The sequence below is a fragment of the Oncorhynchus mykiss genome, chromosome 17, assembly GCF_057628025.1.
Source record: "Oncorhynchus mykiss isolate SJ-2025 chromosome 17, ASM5762802v1, whole genome shotgun sequence".
Classification (NCBI taxonomy): Eukaryota; Metazoa; Chordata; class Actinopteri; order Salmoniformes; family Salmonidae; genus Oncorhynchus; species Oncorhynchus mykiss.
The window spans coordinates 12,484,430-12,509,000 of NC_143038.1; the positions used below are offsets into that span (position 1 = coordinate 12,484,430).

General features: G+C 43.8%; 1 protein-coding gene across 3 annotated transcripts in view; it reads left to right on the forward strand.

Moving 5' to 3' along the window:
- Positions 1 to 24,571, forward strand: part of LOC110493701 (protein kinase C alpha type) — a 221,728-nt gene that overhangs the window by 100,098 nt on the left and 97,059 nt on the right. For all 3 annotated transcript variants that reach the window (XM_036949697.2, XM_036949696.2, XM_090204820.1), the window contains exons 4-5: positions 18,831 to 18,942; positions 24,156 to 24,284. In XM_036949697.2, coding sequence (XP_036805592.1) covers positions 18,831 to 18,942; positions 24,156 to 24,284 — 241 coding nt within the window. The remainder of the gene's footprint in view (positions 1 to 18,830; positions 18,943 to 24,155; positions 24,285 to 24,571) is intronic.

Sequence of the window (24,571 nt, forward strand, 5' to 3'; positions counted from 1 at the left end):
CACTTTGCCATTCCAGTTTAAGGCCTGTCACCATCATCCCAAGGCGCTAGTTAATTTGTTCCTTTATTAAGAAGGTGATGCCAGTCACAGTAGTTAATTTGTCTGAGTGTTTGTCTTACTTGTAATACACACACTCACTCACTCACTCACTCACTCACTCACTCACTCACTCACACTATTAGGTCTCCCCACTTCAGGGCTTGTTTTCTTGGCCTTCCTCTCCAGTTGTTTGCTCTATTAAGGAAAAACAAAGGCCAAAAAATGTACTCCCAAAACTCTAAATTAGGCTCCAGACACAGTGTTTTCTTATTTCTCAGACTAACTTAACTTTTACAGAGAATCACACTGAGCCTTTGCGCTAAACTACCGAAAATAAGAGAGGGCCTTACCGCCAGTGTCACTATTAATTACTTAAGTTTAGAGAGAGATTCTGGTGGGACTCGGCCATTAAACACTTTCTAGAGGGAGTCTGGCTAGGCCTTAATTATTAAATACCTGAATATAGCCTGTCTTATACAGTTTAGGGTTAACTGTTTAGCAACCTGTTTTGCAAATGAATCTCTGAGCCAATATCTTTTCCAATGATTCTTTATATATATATATATTTTGTTGTTGCTACCTCAGTGGAACGGAAAGGTTGCGAGTCTGGCAGTGAACGGAGCTCTCGCTTTCAGAGCCAGCGAGACAGGCATGACAGACTCCCAGTCCTTCCCCGACCTCGAAGCCGCCCGTCAGACGGAGCAGTATCACTGCTCAATAGGGTTGTAACCGTTTTGAGGGGTTTGAGCACCTGGAGGACCTCCTCTGCCACTTTCATGACGATGTCTTTATTTTGTTTTCAGGGTCTTGTCTGTCAGTGCAGAGTATACAGCTGCCTGCTGCTCAAGATAACGCTCCAACATGTCATAATTGGAGTTCCATCTTGTTGTGACATGGTGTATGAGCTTGTGGGTCAGTAGCTGTAACATTTCTTGCTTGTTCTTAAGCACATGAGCGGCTGTTGCGCTTCGGTGGAAAAAGGAAACCACCTTCCTGATCCAAGGAGGACGGTCCATCTGGTTCACTGAGATTCCCCTTTGGGAGGCTAAATTGATCACATGTGCAAAGCAAGCTATCTGTGGCCCCAGTCCAGCCTCTCTCACTGCATTTACTTGGCATTATCTGTGGTGATTGGGATACTCTCTAGCTTCCACTCTGCTACTGCTCCTAGCAGTACCTGTGCCAGATTTGTGCCTGTGTGACTCTCATAAAGGGGGAGTGTCTGTAGCACCTGTCTTTGCATCTCCCACTCCTCTGTGGTGTGGCGAGCTGTGGTGAGGGCAACAGCGGATGCCTTGGATAATTCGTCAACAATTTTGATATTTTCCTGTTCGTAAAGATCTGGCACGATCTTCAAACTGAAGTGGGTGCGCCAGGGGGTTTCATAGCGTGGCTCAAGCACTTTCACCATATTTTTAAACCCGTTGTTTTCCACAACGGATTATGGCATCATGTCTGCAGCAATAAACATCCCAATAGATTTGGTGATGGCTGTAGTCCGGTCTGATTCTGCAGCAAAAGGGCTGCTTATCTGCCGTGGTGAGAAGTTGTTGTCTCTTGGCTGAGTTGGCTCCCATCACTGACACACCAGGGTGATGACGCTTTAAATGTGTGGCCACGCTCCATGTATTTCCATGATCATACGGCTTTGTTGTGGCACAATGCCTGCAGAATGCCTACACACCGTAATGGTGTTGTCCACCCCCCTTCTTCCTGTCATCATATTTGACAGGGAAGCCAAAATGCTTCCATTAAACTGTATTTCACACTATGATGGTTAAACTTTGCAATTGATCTGCGGTTCATATGCGTGCCGAACCGTGGGGGGGGGGGGGGGTGATCCGTCAACTGCGGTCCATTACACCACTATTCAATTCAAATGGGCTTTTTAACCAATCTTTGTGCGTCACAAACAACTTGCATTTCAATTGCCCTTTCTATCAGTACCACACGTTTATTGTTGACGTACGTAGTACAGAAGGAGCCTTTTCCTTATCTGCTCCCTTGCGTATCTCTTAGTCTGGGCACATCATCACACAGTGAGTGGTGACGTAACCCTACACACTGTACTGACTATGAGCAAAACTTCCTTGGCCTGGCCTGTGTGTGTCGTGACAAATAAAATGTGATTTGATTCATGTGCCGAATACAACCTTACTGTGAAATGCTTACTTACAAGCCCTAAACCAACAATGCAGTTTTAAGAAAAATACCTAAGAAGAAATAAAATTAACAAATAATTAAAGAGCAGCAGTAAATGTGTGTGTGTTTGTACGAATGTGAAGTGGGTCATAGCCCCAGCGGGTGGTTGAGGGGGGCACACCCGCCCAGCAGGGAGGCCTCATTAGGGAGCTGTTTTTTTAGGCTTGGGGGGAGCGGGTGCAGCACGGTGGGTGCCATCAGCACTCTCACTGGAGCACAACACATACTCTCTCTCCCAGATCTAGAATTAAAAGCCGTGACTTTGTGTGACTGGTCGACAGAAAGAGGGGAACAACGTTATGCAAAAGCAGAAAAGCATGGGGGTGGGGTTACCATTTTTAGGGTACAACAGTTTCCACACCATGTCTAGTAAGCACTGTGCCAGTAGCTTCTCTCCTTAGTGTCTCATTACCAGTGATGTATGTGTAGATGTGGAAAGCAGACATTTTGAGTGCTTCAGCGTAGTGTACCTGGCTCTCCGTTTTGGAGGGGAGCCCAATAGCTCCCCCACTGAGCTCCATAAGGTCATTTGATTATCTAACTATTATTACAATATTAAAATCCAATCACGTTTATATGATCACGTTGATTATTAAAATGGCTGTGTGTATCTCCAGCACCTTGTTAGCCACCTGCTTGTGTTTCTTCAGCCATTTAAAATGCAGGTAAGGAACCCCCTTGTGTGTTAGCGAACCTCCCTCTCATCGCTTTGCAGCTTAGGGAATAAAAAGGCCAGCGGGAAGGGCGGCGGTGATTTGCGGGAAAAAAATCAAATAAAGCTTCACGCTCGCCTCGAGATAAACGATAGCACTGTTTTGTTCCCGTGGACGGACCCCTACCATCCTCCTCAACATTAGCACCCCCTAGCTCCAGGCCTGGCAGGGGAGCGAGGGTGTGGGTTGAGGGTTAGCAGGCTCCGGTGACCCACCTCCAGCTAGCTGCTAAGCTAGCACCGTTGACATTAGAAAGGTCAGGTTTGCCCCATACTAAATTCCACACCATTGTTAGCTTCTCAATGACGCTCGCTACTAGCCTAGCTAGTGCACGTTTTAAATGGAAGAGAAGGGATTGACTGAAACAAATGAAGCATGCTAATGTTTTAGCTGTGAGTATAATCGTCTCCTGACACTGACTGACATTGCTTCACTCCACTGTCGAGATGACATTACAGTGGATCCTGCCTTATTATCATCTGAGATGACACTGCTTCACGGACAGGAACATCATCGCTCTCTCACTTTCTATCTCTCTCTCTCTCTCTCCATCTTTTCTTTCTCTCTCACTGTTTCTCATCTCCCCCTTTATTTTCCTCCCTGCCCTTCATCTTGCTCCCCCTTTCTCTTCCTCTCACTCTTTTTTTTCCCTGCCTCCTCACCACCTCTACTCTCTCTGTCGATCTGTGCTGTATAATTACCCCTGTCAGGAAGTGGCGTGGTTGTGACATGACGGCGGGGAGCCACGATGGATGTTGCCCTGGGCGGACAGGCAGGAGGAAGTGACTTCTTCACTGGGAGGAGCTCCCAGACCACCTTCACCAAATGTCACCTCACACTAAGGTGTGAGAGATGGGGAGAAAGGAACTGGGAGGGAAGCATGGTGACGAACAATGCACCCTGAGGGGCCTGTCTGGAGTTGTGACCCTCCAGAGCTCTAGATACGATGGGGTGACCCTTTGGAACCTGGAAGAGTCTTGTGGGACCCGATGTCCCTGTTATCTCATGCAAAGTCTGTTTTGAGAGTCCTGCTATTAGACAGTGTTGCAGCAGAGGGGTGTGTGAACCAGGGGCAGATGAACCCCCCCCTGCTTCCTGTGTATGGAAGCAGGGTGATGTGTTTAAGCCACTACAGCAGAAAAATAGCCTTTCTCGCCCTCTTTCTACTCACAGCAGTTACCACGACTAAAAAAGAGATGGTCTCACTGTGCCCTGACAAAGAGGGATAGATTCTCCCTGTAGGGAATTACATGTTGGATAGTAAAGATTTGGTACCCTGCATCTCCCTGTGGTGCTGCTGTACTAAAAGCTAACTATAATTTACCCAATGGCAGGCAGCATGAGGCGGTGTGTGCGTAGTGCGTGTGTGTGTGTGTGTGTGTGTGTGTGTATAATCAGAGCCGAGAAGCTGTAGCAGAGGGAGCTATCTTTAGCCCTCGTCCCCTCTTCTGTCTCTACTCCCCCTCCTCTCGTCCCTCTTTCCCCCTTCTCCTCTCGTTCTGTCTGACAGTACGGACCACCTGCAGAGCCACGCGCACAACGATCAGCAGCACACTCCGTCCCATGCCAAAGAGACTGCACCCCCTACCTTACCAAACCTGGGGCTTGTTCCTGCTCACAGCAGGGGTGTGTGTATGTGTTGATGCCTGTTTGTTCCTGTGAAGGTTGGCCAGAGGGCCCAAACAGACAGTGTATTTACTATTCCAACCTTCTTTAAGGTGAGATTATGTGTTCACTCTGAGTCTCTTGCACCACGCTCCTATTTCATGACTGGATGACCTTAGTATTCCTGTTGACACAGTGTGAAATGATTACACATGTAATCTGACCCAGTGGGCCACAGTGCCCTGTTGAGCTGCCCAGGTTTCATTGGAGTGGATTTGAGCGATGGTGGGTGGATGACTGGATGGATGACTGGGTGGATGGATGGGTTTAATTTGATTGGATGGATGGATGGATGGATGGATGCCTGGGTTTCCATGAAGTGGAGCAGAGGGATGGATGTGGAGTGGAAGGATGGATGTGGAGTGGAGGGGGAGGATGGATGTGGAGTAGAGCGGAGGGATGGATGTGGAGTGGAAGGATGGATGGATGGATGTGGAGTGGAAGGATGGATGGATGTGGAGTGGAAGGATGGATGGATGTGGAGTGGAAGGATGGATGGATGGATGTGGAGTGGAAGGATGGATGGATGTGGAGTAGAGTGGAGGGATGGATGTGGAGTGGAGGGATGGATGTGGAGTGGAGGGATGGATGTGGAGTGGAGGGATGGATGTGGAGTGGAGGGATGGATGTGGAGTGGAGGGATGGATGTGGAGTGGAGGGATGGATGTGGAGTGGAGGGATGGATGTGGAGTGGAGGGATGGATGTGGAGTGGAGGGATGGATGTGGAGTGGAGGGATGGATGTGGAGTGGAAGGATGGATGTGGAGTGGAGGGATGGATGTGGAGTAGAACGGAGGGATGGATGTGGAGTAGAACGGAGGGATGGATGTGGAGTGGAAGGATGGATGTGGAGTAGAGGGATGGATGGGGAGTAGAACGGAGGGATGGATGTGGAGTGGAAGGATGGATGGATGGATGTGGAGTGGAAGGATGGATGGATTTCTGGATTAAGAAAGGGAGAGAGGGAGGAAGTAGCCTTGGGGTAGACAGACATTGGGTTAGCTGTTCAACATCAATGTCCTTCGGGGGAAATTCAAACATAGAAATAGTATATATATATATTGCTTGAAGAAAAAAAAAAGAATTCAAAATGATCTCATGATCTATAGAAAGAGTATGTCTTTTAGAATTACCCCAAAGGACATTGATGTTGAGCAACTGACCCAACTTTAGCACATCTCATTTTCAAACCCTCATACGGTACATTACAAGTACATTCTCAGCGCAAACACTCCTTGAAATTCCTTTTGTGAGTTCACTTGAAATTGCACTCAATATCCAACAACCCCCATTCTGACATTGCAATGCACGCTTGATTTCCATTCAAATCTAATTTCTATTGGCTCCAGCACTACTTCTTGTCCAGGGCCATGTTCTGAGTGTTGTTTAGGTCCTCCAGTGGAAAAGTGTGTGGGCGTGATTGGATTGTAATGCAGTATTGTGAGTGAGTGGGGATGATAGTACATGCCGATAGCAGTCTTAGAGGACCTCCCCTAATTGGCCCAGAGTGGAGGTTGGTCACCCTCGACTCCCAGTAAGAGCCCTAATGATTGGATGAGACTGCAGTTACCTGCTCAGAGGAGCCAGACTGATTACAGAGATAGGATGGGGATGGAAAGAGAGCAAACACTTGAATGGCTGATACCCTACTCTGGCCCAAAATGACCCACCAAACACACCATTATTCTCTGTCTCTCTGTTTCTCTCTCTCCCTTCTTCCCTTTCTCTTTCCATCTATCATTGTATCTCTCCCTCTTTCCATCTATCATTGTATCTCTCCCTATCTTTATTTTCCACTGCTGTCTCTTATGCGAGGGGATGGGGGATATATTATTGAGTGTGCTTACTGGTAGACTCCTACTGCTACAGACTCCATTGATGTTGGAAAGACCTTTGATCTAAAGTGAATAGAACATAACAGCCACCCCACTTTATCAGGTATTTCAAAGGACGGATTGGCTGCTTGACAAACTGGGTACGTCTCTAATGGTGCCCTATTCCCATTTTACTGCCCTACTTTTGAGTCAACTCTGGTCAAAAGTAGTGGACTACATAGGGAATAGGGCGCCATTTGGGACACTGCCACTGCCTTCCGACTGGAACGGATCGATGATACGCTCAATAGGCAACACACGACCCCTGGTGACCGGATCAACACTCTTTACAATGGCCCTGGTCTGTAAAGCGCTACCGCTAACCACGTCTGCCTCAGGTTTGCACAGCGGTTAGCGCACAATGCTAGCCTCGCAAAGCCTCCCCGTTGGCATAGATCGAGGGTCTTTGGGTCTTTTAAGAAGGGCACACGGTAGCCGGCTAGCCCCGGAGCTGACGACAGCAGCTGCTACCAACAACCACGCCGCTGACAGATGAGCTCTGTCGAGGGGAGAGTTAGTGAATGGATCAATGGTATTTATATATTGCTATCACGGTCATGGTCAGTGATTCCACAGCTTACAGGACCGTCAATCAACTAGCTGTAGGCATGGAGGGCTTGGTGGAAGTGTGGTTTGTTTTGGAAGTCTCTATGAATGGAAGCATCTGATTTATGCTGTTCTATTTTATACCCTTTAGTTTAGTTTGAAGTATTCTTCTTCTCTTGCTGTATGATGTGTAATCAACAAGACCATTTTCAGTCTTAAGTTGTCAATAACATTCTAGTAAGCTCCTCAAGTCATGAACTTCCTCATCCAGGCATGTTGAATGTATCACTAATGTACAGTATTATAGTGAAAAATTGGAAGATCCCAACCGACCCCAGCAGACTTGCTGACATCAACTGAGCCCCCACCCGCCCCCCTTTTTTGGGGGGATGCCCTGCTGCACCGCCCCGGCAGATGGATAATTAACCAGCGTTGGTTGGCGATGGCAGTGCTAATTAAGCTGCGCTAATTAGGAAACGCTAAGAGAGGAAGTGCATGAGGCCTGCTAATTAGCGACTGGTTCCGACAGTGTGGCGGCGTCGGTTTTCATCTACCTCCCCACTCGGCCTCGACAGCCGTTTGATCAGCTTATGCCCTCGACTCTTTTTGATCTGCGATTCAATGCCACAGATAGCCCCGCTCATCAGTCACCACACACACACTAACTTGATTTAAGGTAGTCCAATGAAAGCCGACGATGAAAACCGATACCTCTCATCCAGCAAGCTAGAAACAACACACACCGACACATTTCCCAGAAGAATGCCCCTCATTCTAGCTGCAAATAAAGCTAGAGAAGAAGAGGGTTAAAAACACTGGTATACATGAGAATCAGAGAAATGGTACACTTAGAAAAAAGGGTTCTTAAAGGGTTCTTTAGCTGTTCCCATAGGAGAACCCGTTTTGGGTCCAGGTAAAGCCCTTTTTGGTTCCAGGTAGACATTTTTGGGGTACCATGTAGAATCCTCTGGGGAAAAGGGATTCTACATGGAACCCAAAAGGGTTCTACCTGGATCCAAAAATTGTTCTTCAAAGGGTTCTCCTATTGGGACAGCCGAAGAACCCTTTTAGGTTCCAGATAGCACCTTTTTTTCCCAAGAGTGTATGGGAAGAGCCATGGTTCACACAGGATATAGTTGTGGAGATTGCCATCTCATATAGGATCAAACATTATTAATGTTTTGCCTGTATTTCTCCCAGTGGTCTCTCCTTGCTTACTGCATGGAAAAATAACCTGGAAAAAGAGCTTTCCCCAGAATGGTGTGTGAGACATTGATCCATTCATAAAATAAATGGGCTTATGTCCTTGACAAGTGGCCCTTTAAAATACAGCTCAATTTATCCCTGCAGCCTAGTGACTAGCAGCTTGGTGCACCTAGTACAGTGCCATAATATTTTGGTAAGGTTACTGCATGGGGGAGAGCGCTTAATAGGTAAGTGTAATGACATTTTAATCACGTGTTTGTGCTTCATAGGAAACTGTGTATTTATATTTGAATCACATGTTTGTGCTTCGTAGGTAAGTGTATTGACATTTTAATTACGTTTGTGCTTCGTAAGTAAGTGTATTAACATTTTAATTACGTTTGTGCTTTGTAGGTAAGTGTATTGGAATTTGAATTACGTTTGTGCTTTGTAGGTAAGTGTATTGGCATTTTAATCACATTTGTGCTTCTTAGGTGACAGTGTATTGTCATTGTAATCACGGTTGTACTTCGTAGGTGACAATGTATTGTCATTTTAATCACGTGTTTTTTATGAATATATAAGAATAAAGCCATGTAGCTGCAGGCTAGAACTGTAGGCCTGCTACTGCACAACAGACGCGTCTTCACTGCACAGAGATGAACAGAGTGAAGAAGAAAATAGACAACCATGTTGTTTATTTAAAAAATTAAAGCCCTTCTGATGTGATCAGATGTTTTTCCACTGTTGATTGCCTGCATTTTAAATCGTTTTTTTGCCTCCTGGGTCTTTGGCCTATTCAGTATGACCAAGTCATTTTTATCAATGCGTCACCATCATCATCTGGAGGTTGTGTTTGTATGTACTTTCATTTCCCCTAAAAGAACGGCCAATCACTGTTTTTAATCTTCACTATTACTCAAATTTTCTCAGAATGAGAGCGCTTTTTATTCCCTTATAGTAAATTGTCCGGAGATTGGCCCTCTCGTCTTTGCAGCTTAACGGTAGACTCAGCGGGATAACGTTGCCATGAGCAGCACCGTAGATATTGCGAGATGCCAGACTCTCACACAGTCACACACACAGCATCTGCGCATTTGCACAGGCTCCCTTCACGTTGTCACAGTGTGGTAGCAACGGGAGCGAAACGGCGGAGAAGTTTAGCTTCGCGCTTCAACGCTCTTAGTTGAAACACTACTGCTGTTTACTTTGTACATCAATGTCATATTGCAGAGTCTACCTTTTAAGTACTCTTTGATTGTCTATATAAGGCATGAAATGTGAATATACTCTTAGCTGCTCTGGTCCCCCTATTAGATTTTTTCCATAGTAGCTACAGTACCTTCAGAAAGTATTCACTCCCTGTGACTTATTCCACATTGTGTTGTGTTACCGCCTGAATTCAAAATGGATGAAATAGATGTTTTTCTCTCACCCATCTTTTATTATTTATTACAACAGAAACACAGAAATGTATCATTTACACAAGTATTCACACCCCTGAGTCGATATTTGTTAGAATGACCTTTGGCAGCGATTACAGCTGCGAGTCTTTCTGGATAAGTCCTGTAAGAGCTTTGCACAGCTGGATTGTACAATTTTTGCACATTAGTCTTCAAAAAAATCTTCAAGCTCTGTCAAGTTGGTTGTTGATCATCGCTAGACAGCCATTTTCAAGTCTTACACTAGATTTTCAATAGATTTTCATGATTTTAAGTCAAAACAGTAACTATGCCACTCAGTCGTTTTGGTGAGCAAGTCCAGTGTATATTTGGCCTTGTGTTTTAGGTTATTTTCCTGCTGAAATGTCCATTTGTCTCCCAGTGTCTGCTGGAAAGCAGACTGAACCAGGTTTTTCTCTAGGATTTTGCCTGTGCTTAGCTCTATTTTGTTTATTTTTATCCCAAAAAACGACAGTACCTAGTCCTTGCCGATGACAAGCATACCCATAACATAGTGCAGCCACCACCATGCTTGAAAATATGAAGTGGTACTCAGTGATGATAGATTTTCCCCAAACATTTTCCCCCCTTGTATTTTTTTTTGCCTTTACCTCCCTTATCTCACCTCATTTGCTCACATTGTATATAGACTTGTTTTTCTATTGTATTATTGACTGTATGTGTGTTTTACTCCATGTGTAACTCTGTGCTGTTGTATGTGTCGAACTGCTTAGCTTTATCTTGGCCAGGTCGCAATTGAAAATGAGAACCTGTTCTCAACTTGCCTACCTGGTTAAATAACGGTGAAATAAAAAATAAAATACAAAAAAGTATTCAGGACATAAAGTTCATTTATTTGCCACATTTCTTGCAGTTTTACTTTAGTACCTTATTGCAAACAGGGTGCATGCCTTGGAATATGTTTATTCTGTGCACTCCTTCTGTACCGTTCCTTCTTTTCACTGTCATTTAGGTTAGTATTGTGGGGTAACTACAATGTTGTTGGTCCGAGGCTTGCCGGCTACCGTGAGCCCTTCTTAAACGACCCAAATAGTCTGGGTAGACATATTATTGAACACAGAGTGAGTTCATGCAGTTTATGTGACTTGTTAAGCAAATGTTTACACCTGGACTTATTTTGGCTTGCCATAACAAAGGGATTGAATACTTATTGACTTAAAATTTCTAAAAACAGAATTCCACTTTGACATTGTGGGTTATTCTGTGTAGGCCAGTGACACAAAAACTCAATTTAATCCATTTTAACCCCACCCTGTAACACAACAAAATGCGGGAAAAGTCAAGGTGTGTGAGTACTTTCTGTGTATCAGAACGTGGCTTAGCTGAATCGGGTGTGTTATACTGTTAGGGCTGGTCCAAAACCATGCATACCCAGTAGTTCCCCAGGATGAGAGTAGGCATAATGTGTTAAGTCCAATTCGGGAGCAGGTCAGATTTGATGCTCACTGTCTCATTACTAGATGATGTAATGCTGTCACCTACCTCCGTGCTACACACACACATACACACACACACACACACACACACACACACAACTTAATTGCCTGGTTGGTCTGGGTCGCGCCCACACTTCTCTCCAGCCTCTCGCATTAACTTACGGAGGAGAGGACCACTATGTCCAAGAGCAAACCAGGCACCGATTTGCTAAAAAGAAAAACACTAAGTTAGCATGCAAATAGATTTTTAATATTTGTTTTTCATTAATGTGTTTGCCATTGTGCGATATAATCTCGAGTAGCCATCGATTGCAGCCATAGATCGATTTTGCCCATCAATCTCAATTAAGAACCAATTTGTCCGCTACTTTGCCCAGCCAAGATCCATGCTGATGTTGTTACTCCATCTAGCTGTAATGACTTTTTCCCTGTACAAACCAGTCAATCATCTCCTATAACCCTGTAACCTGATACCCCAGAATGCTATGCTACGCTAAATGCTACGCTAATGCAGGGTTTCCCAAACTCCTGGGTGCACGACACAGCTGATTCAAATCATCAAAGCTGGATGATAAGTTGGTTATTTGAATCAGTCCCACAATCCACATTCCCCACCATCCTCTGGTCAGATGTACTCGTTTAGAGGTAATACAGCCAAAGTCTGGGACATCGGGTCTCTCCCCAGTGACCATTTATTTAGTGCCTTGCATATCTGTCACGGGGAATTGATAACACGCACCTGAATGACAAAAGCTTGCTGATATACAGTCATTAAAAGCTTGCTAATTTATATCCACAATGAGGATTTAACAGTCTCTCCTTATAACTTTCCTCTAGGCGTCCTGTGAATTATCTTGTGAAGTGAAATCCTAACCCAGTCTGCAAGCGTTTTGTTTACCCATGCTAACCTACGTGACCAGAGATGAAAAACAATAGATAAAGTCCTCTACAGCTGAACTCTCCTCCCCTCCTCTTATTCGTTCCTTGGAAGGAGAGAACAAGGCAATGGATGGAACACAAGTGGATAATCCTTCAGGATCAGATATGCGTGGGTGGACATGAGTAACTGCAGCTGGCGCGACAACCCTTTCTCTCTCTCTCTCTATGCCTGCGTCTCTGTCTTGCTGTCTCTCTCGCTCTCTCTCTCCCTTCCTCTCCTTTTAACCAGACTGGTCTGCTTCGCCGAAAACACAGTGCGGACAGCTAATTAGGGGGTGTGTGCGTGTGAGAGTGAGAAGCAGGAGACGACAATGCAATTAAAATACAAACACTCACTCAGACACTTTTATTCCGGGGCTTTAATGTATCATCCAACACGACAAGGGGATGGAGTGGGATGAAGGTGGGAAATTGAAGCGATTTTGAAGGGGTGTGTGGGCCAAGGTGCCCAGTTAATTCCAACTGTAATGTGAGACAGCTGGAGAGATGAGACTCCGACCATACCGGTCCCCTATCGCAGGCGTTTTGCTGATATCGTTCATTGCAATAAGTAGCCTATACTAGAGAAATGTGAAGTTTGAAATTAAATAACTTTGCTAATATGTGCGGTTAACAGGACAATTGATGGCTCCAACCATCAAGGTAGTAGTTTAAAGGATCATTATAAACGTATTGTTCTATTTAACGTTATCTCATCAATTCAGGCAATTTATCTTGATATAGATATTCGTCGATATCACTCAGCTCTATTTGAGTGTACAAGAGTCCTCAGGCCAGACCAGGTGTCACTGTGCCACAAGGATTAATTACAGAGTGAATCACATCGTTACCTCCCTGCTTAGCTCTCGATCGCCCATCAAAAAGACACATAGCATCGTTCCCTTTCTCTCCCTCTTCTTTTATTAAGTGTGTTCCTTTTTTGGCAGACAGTGTACGATTGTGTCTCAAGGAACTGAGGAGATATTTTTGGCTGCGTTTCCCGAGCTTCATTCAGCGGGAGCATACGTTTATCCCCACTTTCCTGGAAAAGAGAGCAGCGCTCCGAGAGGTTTCCAATTTTATAAACAGCCAGGTGTTCACATCAAATGGAATTCATTGCAAAGGGGTAGTCTGGATGGGGTTCTCAATGCAAATCCACTTCAAATTGAATTGAACTCTCTAAAAGAGGTTTATGGCTGAAATAGAGGGAGGGAAACACTGTTGAATGCATGGGCAGTATGAATTAATCCATGCAGTTTGAGTACTGAGGCATAGTCCTAGTCATGGCATATTGACAATTCAATTCAGGTGACGCTTCGGCTGTGAGTGAGTGACACACAGTTGGCATTATACTCCAATTGAGTATGGATTATGAGTAGGGAGTGTGATGCGTGCCGCTAATGAATATCCGATCAGATTTACATCAGGCCTCCAACCACGTCACATAACAACTTGATCTTAGTTTTCTATGCTATTGCAATGCCATGATCCATCTGGCATCGCCTCTATCCAGCACAGGCTACAGAAAGAGATGACAACTCCCTACTGTATTTACATTTGTGCTTTGTTTCGTCAGGAGATTATGTGCAAGATAGGACATGCGACTTTACTTACCTTCTCCCATATTTGTCCAAGGTAGAGAGATTGTGCCACCTGTTTACTTTAGAAATTGCCCCAAAGGGAGATTCAGTCGAGCGATAGCTGGAATGGTTTTCTCATCTATAAAACATTGCAGTATTGAAAAACGAAACGACCTGCGAGCAAGAAACTGAGTTCATAAATGTGACAGGCAAGCCAATGGAATTAGGTTGCGTTGAAACGAATGACTGCATCATTGACGCAACTGACTGCAACGTGTAAACGTGAATGTTGTCACCATAGAGATCCTATTAAGTCCCTTAGTATTCGAATTCCTAATTCTACGGTTATAACATTACGCTTCAGAGTTTATAGGCACGCATTACACTCTTTCATATCATAGTTCAACAGCAAAGTAAGCTGTAAAATTAGACATTTCCCTTTATAGGTTAAGTATAAGTATTCAGTCCCCTTGACTTTTTCCAGATTTTGTTACTTTACTGCCTTAAAATTACACACAATACCCCATAATGACAATGTGAAAACCCGTTTTTAGAAATGTTTAAACAGAAGTAATTTATAGGTCCCACAGTTGACAGTGCATGTCAGAGCAAAAACTAAGCCATGAAGTTGAAGGAATTATCCGTAGCGCTCCGAGACAGGATTGTGTCGAGGCACAGATCTGGAGAAGGGCCTTGGTCAGGGAGGTGACCAAGAACCCGATGGTCATTCTGACAGAACTCCAGAGTTCTTCTGTGGAGAAGGGAGAATCTTACAGAAGGACAACCATCTCTGCAGCATTCCACCAATCAGGCCTTTATAGTAAAAACCTGTTTTTGATTTCTCAAAAAGAATGAGGAAAAAAACAAACCATTTAATCAATTTTAAAATAAGGCTGTAACGTAACAAAATGTGGAAAAATTCAAGGGGTCAGAATACTTTCCGAATGCACTGTAGATCATCAAACCACATACTGAGGAGACCATTCCCTTTTTAGAGTAAGTGCTACCGTAGATTATTATGCTCCTGTTATACATACTGGACATGCCTTGGTAGTACCCAACTTGCTAATGACCATCAGGTCGCTAACGTCCTGGTACTCAGGGCTCTATTGGCCCTCTAACCACTCTGACATCACTGCAAATGCAATCAAAAATCACATCAAACATCCTCAAAGAAGAATCATGTTTTTAAAACTCACCTCACTGTGATCAATTTGAAGAAAGAAGTTCAACAGCAGGTTGAAACTGAGTGTGAAGAGTGGTCATTGTGGAGGTTGTTTCAAAGCCTAACACAACAAAATGGACAGTGCCTTCTAAGGTGATGATTCATTCAAAACACCCATATGTACAATAGGGCTTATGCATGAACCCAATGATTGTGGCGTTATTCAATACATAGCCTATGCATGGCAGAAATACATAAAACTAAACTGATATAAGATGTCTTTGGTGCATAATTGGTCTAGTCTCTTCTCCAAAATTAAACAAATTTGAGTAATGGCCTTTGAGTGTGGGCTGTTTCATGCATACCGGATGGACTGGTTAGCTACCTTATGCTAAGCTCCAACATTTCTATCCACAAGTCTGGGAGAGAACGTATAGCGCTAGGCTCATTGAATGTGCAGGGCAATTTTGAATCGCCTAGTAATAGGGAATCTTAATAATTAATTGGGTGACACATTACCTTTTAGCTATACAGAATATCTCACCACCACTCATTTCCATCTCCTCCTCTTTCTCCTTTATTCATTTATCGAGCGTGCAGAGGTGCTGAAATATGTTTCGTTGCGAAAGTATGTTACTATCGATGTTCCCGAACAGATTTCACTTGGTTTCCTGAGTTAAACACTGGGTAGCTGCAGGAACAAGGTTGGAGAGCCCGTGGCATTCAGAGTTTGGGCGGATAATGGGCCACTCTAAATCAAAACTTGTTTTTACAAATGAGTAAAGACCAGAATAAATTGAGAATAGTCTGATGGGTGAAAATATGATCACTTGATGAGAGGAACAGCGTGTGCAGCCTTAAGGCAAGGAACAGAGTGCTTGCTTTTTTTTTCAACTTTCTCAAATCATCAGTAGCCTGTAGTTGCATCATGCAGCCCATATTTAGATTTCTAAGGTTTGTATCATTCACAACTAAAGTTGCCAAATAACTCTAAATCTAGCATTAGGTGCTAAATCTAGCACCTTTTCCCAAATGATCACTTTTATGCTCAACATGCTAAAGGAACAAGGCTACAGCCTATGGCATGGAACATCGCCAGATAACATACAGCAGGCCAACTCATATTCTGTTCTTCTGAAATACATTTTCTTCATATAATAACGTTTCTTTAGACCGAACTGAAATAAACTGTGGATTTATTGTGGTGGCGTATGTTCAATTGATTTATTATACTCTTTTAAAAGTACATGTTGCAAAGGCGCACATCAGCAGCTTGTAGGCGTTGAGGCCCGGAGATACTGAATGTGTTTATGCTAATTAACGGTCAATTACCGTGGGCCCGGCACTCTTTTGCATGACGGTAACCGGCTGACACAGTTTCGTGACCGCCACAGCCTGTAGGTAATGACATAGATTTTCTCCATGTCGAGCCCCATCTCATCTTTGCCATATCACTATCTCATGCTCTCTTTAATGCCGTTATTATCAACATCTCTTTGAACATCGTAATTGACTTCACTTCTATCTTTTTTTATACGGTTTTATTTATTTATTCCTGTTATTACACTCTTACGATGCGATGGGCAATAGATTTACAATAGATTTCATTTCCAGCGAAGCTCGGTACACTCTGTTCTGACCGGCCCCTGTAGGACTAACTCTGTTATTTCTGACTTCCTGTTCTCGGTGGATATCGAAGTGAGTCCTTATGATAATTGCCGCGATTTGACTATCCAAACTCCAGACCGGACAAGGATCTGATGAGGTGTTGCGTCTCGTAAAGCTGTACCGTTGGCCTGATTCTAAATAGGGGCTGTTGACCCCGCTATGTAAATATATGGTCACGTTTGATCTTGGACATATTATCCTATTTGATCTTAGAGGTATATTACATTGGCACTCAATGCTCTTTGGGCCTCAATAACGCTCTGGCCCTGGTCTGGGATCAGTTTCACAGCACACCTATCCAGGTGTTGCAGATGGCTGCTGGAGGGCTGTATACCGACTTCGTAGCTTTCCTTGACGATCCAGTGATAAGCAGAGAGAGATACTCATGTCAGAAGATAATATGGTGTCAGAAGTCTACTGTTTTGAAACACACATGGCTCATTGTAGAGGGAAACAAGGAAAATATGCCCAACGCTCCGTGTCAGTCAACCGTGGCCTGCAAGTCTGAAAGATGGTGTCAAAGGTTGTTAAAATTACTACTCCATTGAGCTCTTTGAGCTCTTCGTATCCTATTATGACTCATGTTGTCATGTTATACCAATGACCGTAGTAACCAATCATTCACTAAGGATTGTTTGGGTATTTTCTCCTTCGGAAAAGTAGTGTAGTAGGATGAAGTTGCCCGTATACACTGCTCTAAGATCAGTGTTTTATTTTCTCCCTCCAATTGTTGAAGTTCCAGTTTGAGGAGTGAAAGCTGATCCTAGATCTGTGTCTAAGGCCAACTTCTACTCTGAACACCCGGGGTACTGACGTCAGTTCATACATGTTATTTTATAATGCTATACATTACTAGAACATGTCTACAACTCTAGTGAAACCCCAAGTCAACATCGGTGTATAATATCTATCCTTGACTTTTCTGACATCATCTGCTAGTCATCCAATCAGTTTCTCACCTACTCTCTTTGAAGCAGATTGATATACTGTGATTCTCCATTAAAACCAAAAAAAATTCACAATGTATACCAAATCGTTAATAGTGTATAAGACTGATTTAAAATGCACCAGCATCGCCTGGAGGACGGGGTTGTGTATTAGCCAGGTACTGAACTGATACATGAAGGCCATGGTCTGTTGCTCTTTGCCTCACACAAACCAATTACGGAGTGACACATTTTCGCCCAACAGTTGTAGACTGTTTTTGCTGCTATTACCAGTTCGGAATATAATGTTGTGTACACTACTGCTACAAAGTCACTGTTGCACTTTGTTTGTCGCAGTACAGGGCCTTCAGAAACCCCTTAATAAATATTCAACCCCTTTATGTCAATCCTAAATAAATTTTCCAAATGTTCTTCCACTTTGACATTAGAGCATTTTGTGTAGATCGTAGACCAAACATGACAATTAAATTCATTTTAATCCCACGTTGTATCACAACAAAATGTGAAAAAGGTCAAGGGGTGTGAATACTTTCTGATGGCGCTGTGTACCGTATGTAGGAGTTGCACTAAGAGTACTGTAGTACAGGAGATCAGTTCCAGCTAATACAACATCCAAAGGTAACATGAGGTGCAGCCATGGCTGTGGCTCAGACAATCAGTCTGTAGAAGTTGGATTTTCACCTCAAGTGTGGCTGAAGTTAATTAATTGGACACGTGGGTATTGGTCCACGTGGTTTATAAAAATGTAAAAAGCAAGCGTGTTGATTGCAATCAATGCACAATCAGCGCTGGAATTTCTGAGCCTGCGGGACATGCTTTTGACAGCTTTTTATTCTTTTATTTTACAGACCATTTAACAGCAGCCAGTCAGTGCACAATAGAATGGGAGGTTTGGAGAGTGTGATGGTTCTATTTCGAAAAGTACAGTATCCTCTCATTTTGAATTCTGTACAAAATGGCCCTATTTCAATATTACAACGGTCCTTGCAGAAATGATTTTGCCCTTGGCCTTGTCTGTTTAATTCATTTCATGTTTGCTTCTTTTCCTCATAGAAAGATACTTTGTCAAGCCAGTGCTGTAGAACATTCTTTATATAGACAGTACAAGTTTTAAAAGTTTTCCATTCAAATGAAATGACTAGCGCTGACTCATCTCATGTTATCTCATGTATCGACTCCAATTATTACTCTCCTATATTTTTCATATCCTGCCATGTCTGGCTCAGTTGAACAGCTTTTCCATCATTACTGTATCTGTGGAAAAGGAACTTGAACTGTGCAGACTGGAGTTAATAAAACACTTTTTTCAAACTCTACACTTTACATTCATTTGGGTACCTTTTCTTTCTGTGGGACACCACTCTGTTCATACTGCGTATTATACATGATCATACTTAACTAACTCACCATGTCTCTTTTGTCTTTGCAGGACCCCAGAACCAAGCACAAGTTTAAGATCCACACCTATGGCAGCCCCACCTTCTGCGACCACTGTGGCTCTCTCCTATATGGTCTCATCCACCAGGGGATGAAGTGTGACAGTGAGTAATGTACCTCGTCATCCACTTAGACTGGGGATCACTATACACAACCAGCGATATAAACCTTAAGAGGACACGCGGTGCACCTGGCTATGGCCAATCTAACCAATAATGGAGCGCTGATGTTACGTCCATCGCGGTTGATCTCACTGATGTCGTCTGTTTTGCTTGGTTAGCTAGCTAGCAAGCTACACGGAACAAAAATGTAGAGTGTTGGTCCATTGTTTCATGAGCTGAAATAAAAGATCCCAGAAATGTTCCAGATGCCTAAAAAACGTATTGCTCTAAAATGTTTTGCTCAAATTTGTTTACATCCCTGTTAGTGAACATTTCTCCTTTGCCAAGATAATCCATCCACCTGACAGGTCAGGCATATCAAGGAGCTGATTAAAGAGCATGATCATTACACAAGTGCACCTTGTACTGGGGATAAGAGGCAGCTCTGAAATGTGCAGTTTTGTCACACAACAAAATGCCATAGATGTCTCAAGTTTTGAAGGAGTGTGCAATTGGCATGTTGACTGCAGGAATGTCCACCAGAGCTGTTACCAGATCAGTTAATGTTAATTTCTCTGTCATAAGCCGCCTCCAACCTAATTTTAGAGAATTTGTCAGTACTTCCAACCGGCCTCACAACTGCAGACCACATGTATGGCATTGGATGGGCGAGAGGTTTGCTGATGTCAACGTTGTGAACAAAGTGCCCCATGGTGCCGGTGGGTTTATGGTATGGGCAGGCATCAAACACAATTGCATTTTACCGATGGCAATTTGAATGCACAGAGATACCGTGACGAGATCCTGAGGCCATTGTGAAGCATATATTTTTTAAAGGAATCTGTGACCAAAACATGCATATCTGTATTCCCAGTCATGTGAAATCCATAGATTAATGCCTAATGAATGCATTACAATTTACTAACTTTCTTATTTGAACTGTAAGTCAGTAACATTAGTAAAGCTAGCTGCACAGTCACATTGGCTACCTAGCAACATGACTTCATTTCTAAATTCTGGAAGCAGTGGAAACACGATGTGACCTAACCCACCAAGGCCCAACCCGGGTTGATTTCAAACTTCCAATGGAAACCTGGCTTTAGATAGGTTTAAATATACTTTGAACACAACTTTATCGACGTCGCCCATACTGCACAGGACACAATGAAGTTAAATTACAATTCTGTGATATTGCCCAAAGATGATTTCCGTTATTTAAAACTGCATTTCTGTTTTCTGTCCATTCCTTCCAGCAGTTTCCCCTCTGAAACCCACACACGATTCACATGATTCGCTCTATCCAGAGATCTTTAAATATACATTATCAAAGCTGCTGCGGGCCTTTATTAGTACAATTCCCTCAAGTTTATGATTTTATATGTGATAAAGCACAAATGACTTTAATTCAATGGTAAATAGTGCATCATATCTCTTCACCAGAGCTGGCATGTAATACTAATTATGACTCAGGGCTATATATAAATAGGGATTAGGTTGGAAAATGAGTTTGGCACATGCTGGCGGTTCTAATCCTACTGCAAATTAGATTATCATATGTTTTTAATTGTGTGTTGCCATGTTATAGACTAAAGGCAATATGGGTTTTGTTCCGGTCAGCCTCAGAGAACAACATTGACCTATACGGTGACTCGGTGAGTTAGTTTATTAGGAAGTGCATTGGAGATGTTGTACCCACTGGGACTATTAAAACCTACCCTAACCAGAAACCGTAGATGGATGGCGGCATTCGGGCAAAACTGAAAGCGCGAACCACCGCATTTAACCATGGAAAGAAGTCTGGGAATATGGCTGAATACAAGCAATGTAGTTATTCCCTCCGCAAGGCAATCAAACAAGCAAAATGCCGGTACAGGGACAAAGTGGAGTCGCAATTCAACAGCTCAGACACAAGACTTATGTGGCAGGGTCTACAGGAAATCATGGACTACAAAAAGAAAACCAACCAGACGCCGACGTCTTGCTTCCAGACAAACTAAACACCTTCTTTGCCCGCTTTGAGGATAATACAGTGCCACCGTCGCGGCCCACTAACAAGGACTGCGCCCCCCCCCCCCTCTCCTTCTCCGTGGCCGACGTGAGTAAAACATTTCAACGTGTTAACCCTCGCAAGGCTGCTGGCCCGGACAGCATCCCTAGCCGCGTCCTCAGAGCATGTGCAGACCAGCTGTCTGGTGTGTTTACGGCAGAGGTGTGGACTCGAGTCACAAATATGATGACTTGGACTCGACTTTGACTTTAACACCAATGACTCGTGACTTGACATGGACTTGAGCCTCATGACTCGACCTGACTTGATACCCTCCCCAAACCCAAATATAAAAAATTATGCTGTTTAAAAAAGTGTGCAGCGCATCAACTCTTCATTTAACGGATTACAGTTTGAATCGGACAGCAGCCAATCAAATTGTGCCAGCTGAGAAAAAGTTTCCAAAAATGTCCAACTTTGTTCCACATTTGAAGCTGTACAAGGAACGATAAGTCGTGGCTAATATAGCAGACAGCTATATATTTTATTACTTTACTGGTGTATCATGTAGGCTAGCGTAAAGTTAAATCAATGAGCCTCCACACAGTCAGTCAGTGCGGGAACGTGATCATTGCACCCAAGATTGAGCTACAACTGGCTAGGTAGTTGGTAGCCTAAATCCTGCCTGACGTTCCTAAAACAAGGTTGGGTGATTGTGTACAAAGCTTACATCGCCCGATTGTGCCCCATAGCGATCCTCGATAGTCGATCACTATTGGGGGTGGGGTGTCTTTCTCATGGCTACCCATGTATTTCCATGGAAATATAATGTTAATTTGATAAGTAATAAACATATAGATATTTTTTAAAGCATTCATGATTTGCGTAAATGTAATATACTAACTATTACTCTTGTTAAAAATATGAAATGGTATTACATTTGGTGAAGAGCACACAAAGCACATTCATCTCCTGCACATCTATCACTCCAGTGTTTTTATTGGTATATTGTAATTACTTCGCCATCCTGGCCTATTTATTGCCTTATCTTACCTCATTTGCACACACTTTTCTACTGTATTATTGACCGTATGTTTGTTTATTCAATGTGTTGTTGTATGTGTCAAACTGCTTTGCTTTATCGTGGCCAGGACGCAGTTGTAAATGAGAACTTGTTCTCAACTGGCGTACCTGGTTAAATAAAGGTGAAAAAAGAGCACATTATGACTTGTTTAGGAATCAAAACTCAAAGTTAAAGACTTGAGACATGACTTGATACTTGACAGTCTTGACTTGAGACTTGACTCGGACTTGCCTGTCTTGGCTTGGGACCAAACAATGACTTGGTTCCACCTCTCGTTTATGGACATATTCAATCACTCCCTATCCCAGTCTGTTGTCCCCACATGCTTCAAGATGGCCGCCATTGTGACTTCCGCCCCATAGAACTCACTTCTGTCTTCTTGATGTGCTTTGAGAAACTAGTCAAGGATCATACACCTCTACCTTACCGGCCACCCTAGACCCACTTCAGTTTGCATACCACCCCAACAGGTCCACAGATGATGCAATAGCCATCACACTGCACACTGCCCTATCCCATCTAGGACAAGATGAATACCTATGTAAGAATGCTGTTCATTGACTACAGCTCAGCATTCAACACCATAGTACCCTCCAAGCTCATCATCAAGCTGGAGGCCCTGGGTCTCGACCCCGCCCTGTGCAATTGGGTCCTGGACTTTCTGAAGGGCCGCCCCCCAGGTGGTGAAGGTAGGAAACAACATCTCCACTTCACTGACCCTCAACACTGGGGTCCCACAAAGGTGTGTGCTCAGCCCCCTCCTGTACTCCCTGTGCACCCATGACTGCATGGCCATGCACGCATCCAACTCAATCATCAAGTTTGCAGATAACACAACAGTAGTAGGCTTGATTACCAACAACAACGAGACAGCCTACAGGGAGGAGGTAAGGGCACTCGGAGTGTGGCATCAGGAAAACAACCTCAAACTCAACAAAACAAAGGAGATGATCGTGGACTTCAGGAAACAGCAGAGGGAACACCCCCCTATCCACATCGAAGGGACAGCAGTAGAGAAGGTGGAAAGTTAAGTTCCTCTGCATACACATCACAGACAAACTGAAATGGTCCACCCACACAGACAGCATTGTGAAGAAGGCACAACAGCACCTCTTCAACCTCAGGGGGCTGAATAAAATTGTCTTGCCACCAAAAACACTCACAAACTTCTACAGATGCACAATCGAGAGCATCCTGTCAGGCTGTATCACAGCCTGGTACGGCAAATACACCGCCTTCATCCACAAGGCTCTCCAGAGGGTGGTGCGGCCTGCACAACGCATCACCGGGGGCAAACTACCCGCACTCCATGACACCTACAGCACCCGATATCACAGGAAGGCCAAAAAGTTCAAGGACAACAATCACCCGAGCCACTGCCTGTTCACCCCGCTATCATCCAGAAGGCGAGATCAGTACAGGTGCATCAAAGCTGGGACCGAGAGACTAAAGAACAGCTTCTCTCTCAAGGTCATCAGACTGCTAAACAGCCATCACGAACTCAGAGAGGCTGCTGCCTACATTAAGACCCAATCACTGGCCACTTTAATAAGTGGATCACTAGACATTTTAAATAATGCTACTTTAATAATGTTTACATATCTTAATTACTCATATGTATATACTGTATTCTATACCATCTATTGCACCTTGCCTATGCCGCTCAGCCATTGCTCATGCATATATTTATATGTACATATTCTCATTCATCCCTTCTAGATTTGTGTGTATTAGGTAGTTGTTGGGGAATTGTTAGATTACTTGTTAGATATTACTGCACTGACGGAACTAGAAGCACAAGCACTTCGCTACACTCAAGTTTTTATTTGCTAACCATGTCTATGGGACCAATAACATTTGATTTGATTTTGATGTGAGGCTATGTTTGTAGATGCTGATGCGTGTTTGAGATACAGTATCCATGTTTTCACATGTAAACAGCACAGTTACAATTGTTTTCAGGGTGAAATCAGTTTTGTGATATAAATTATTCTCACCTGGCCTTATGACTTTATAAATAAAGCACATCAGTTTTTGCTTAAACCAACTTCTTTTAGTTTGTTTGCCTCTCCGTCTCTCCTGGTAACCTCTTTAATGCTGTCTCTCTCTTTCTGTCTGTCTTCCTGTGTGTCTGCGTCCCTTCAGCCTGCGACATGAACGTGCACAATCAGTGTGTGATGAACGTGCCCAGCATGTGCGGGACGGACCACACCGAGAGGAGGGGACGCCTCTTCCTGAAGTGTGACATCACAGGGGACAAGCTGCAGGTCACAGGTAGGCCTCCAGATCGGTCCATCTCTCAGACAAATCGATTTCTCAATGTGTGTCCCAAATGCACCCTATTCCATTTATAGTGCCCTAATGGTGACCAAAGCCCACAGTGCACTATGAAGGGAATAGGGTGCCATTTCGTGCACATCCGTTGCCTTCTTCCCCAGTGGGGTTATGGTGTGTAATGGCTGACGGAGCTTCCTCTTACCTTTTCACAATCAGTCCCCAACCACTTTAGCTGTCAGTTGCCTGTTACAGCCCCATATTGATTGATAAGAGAAAAAAACGCT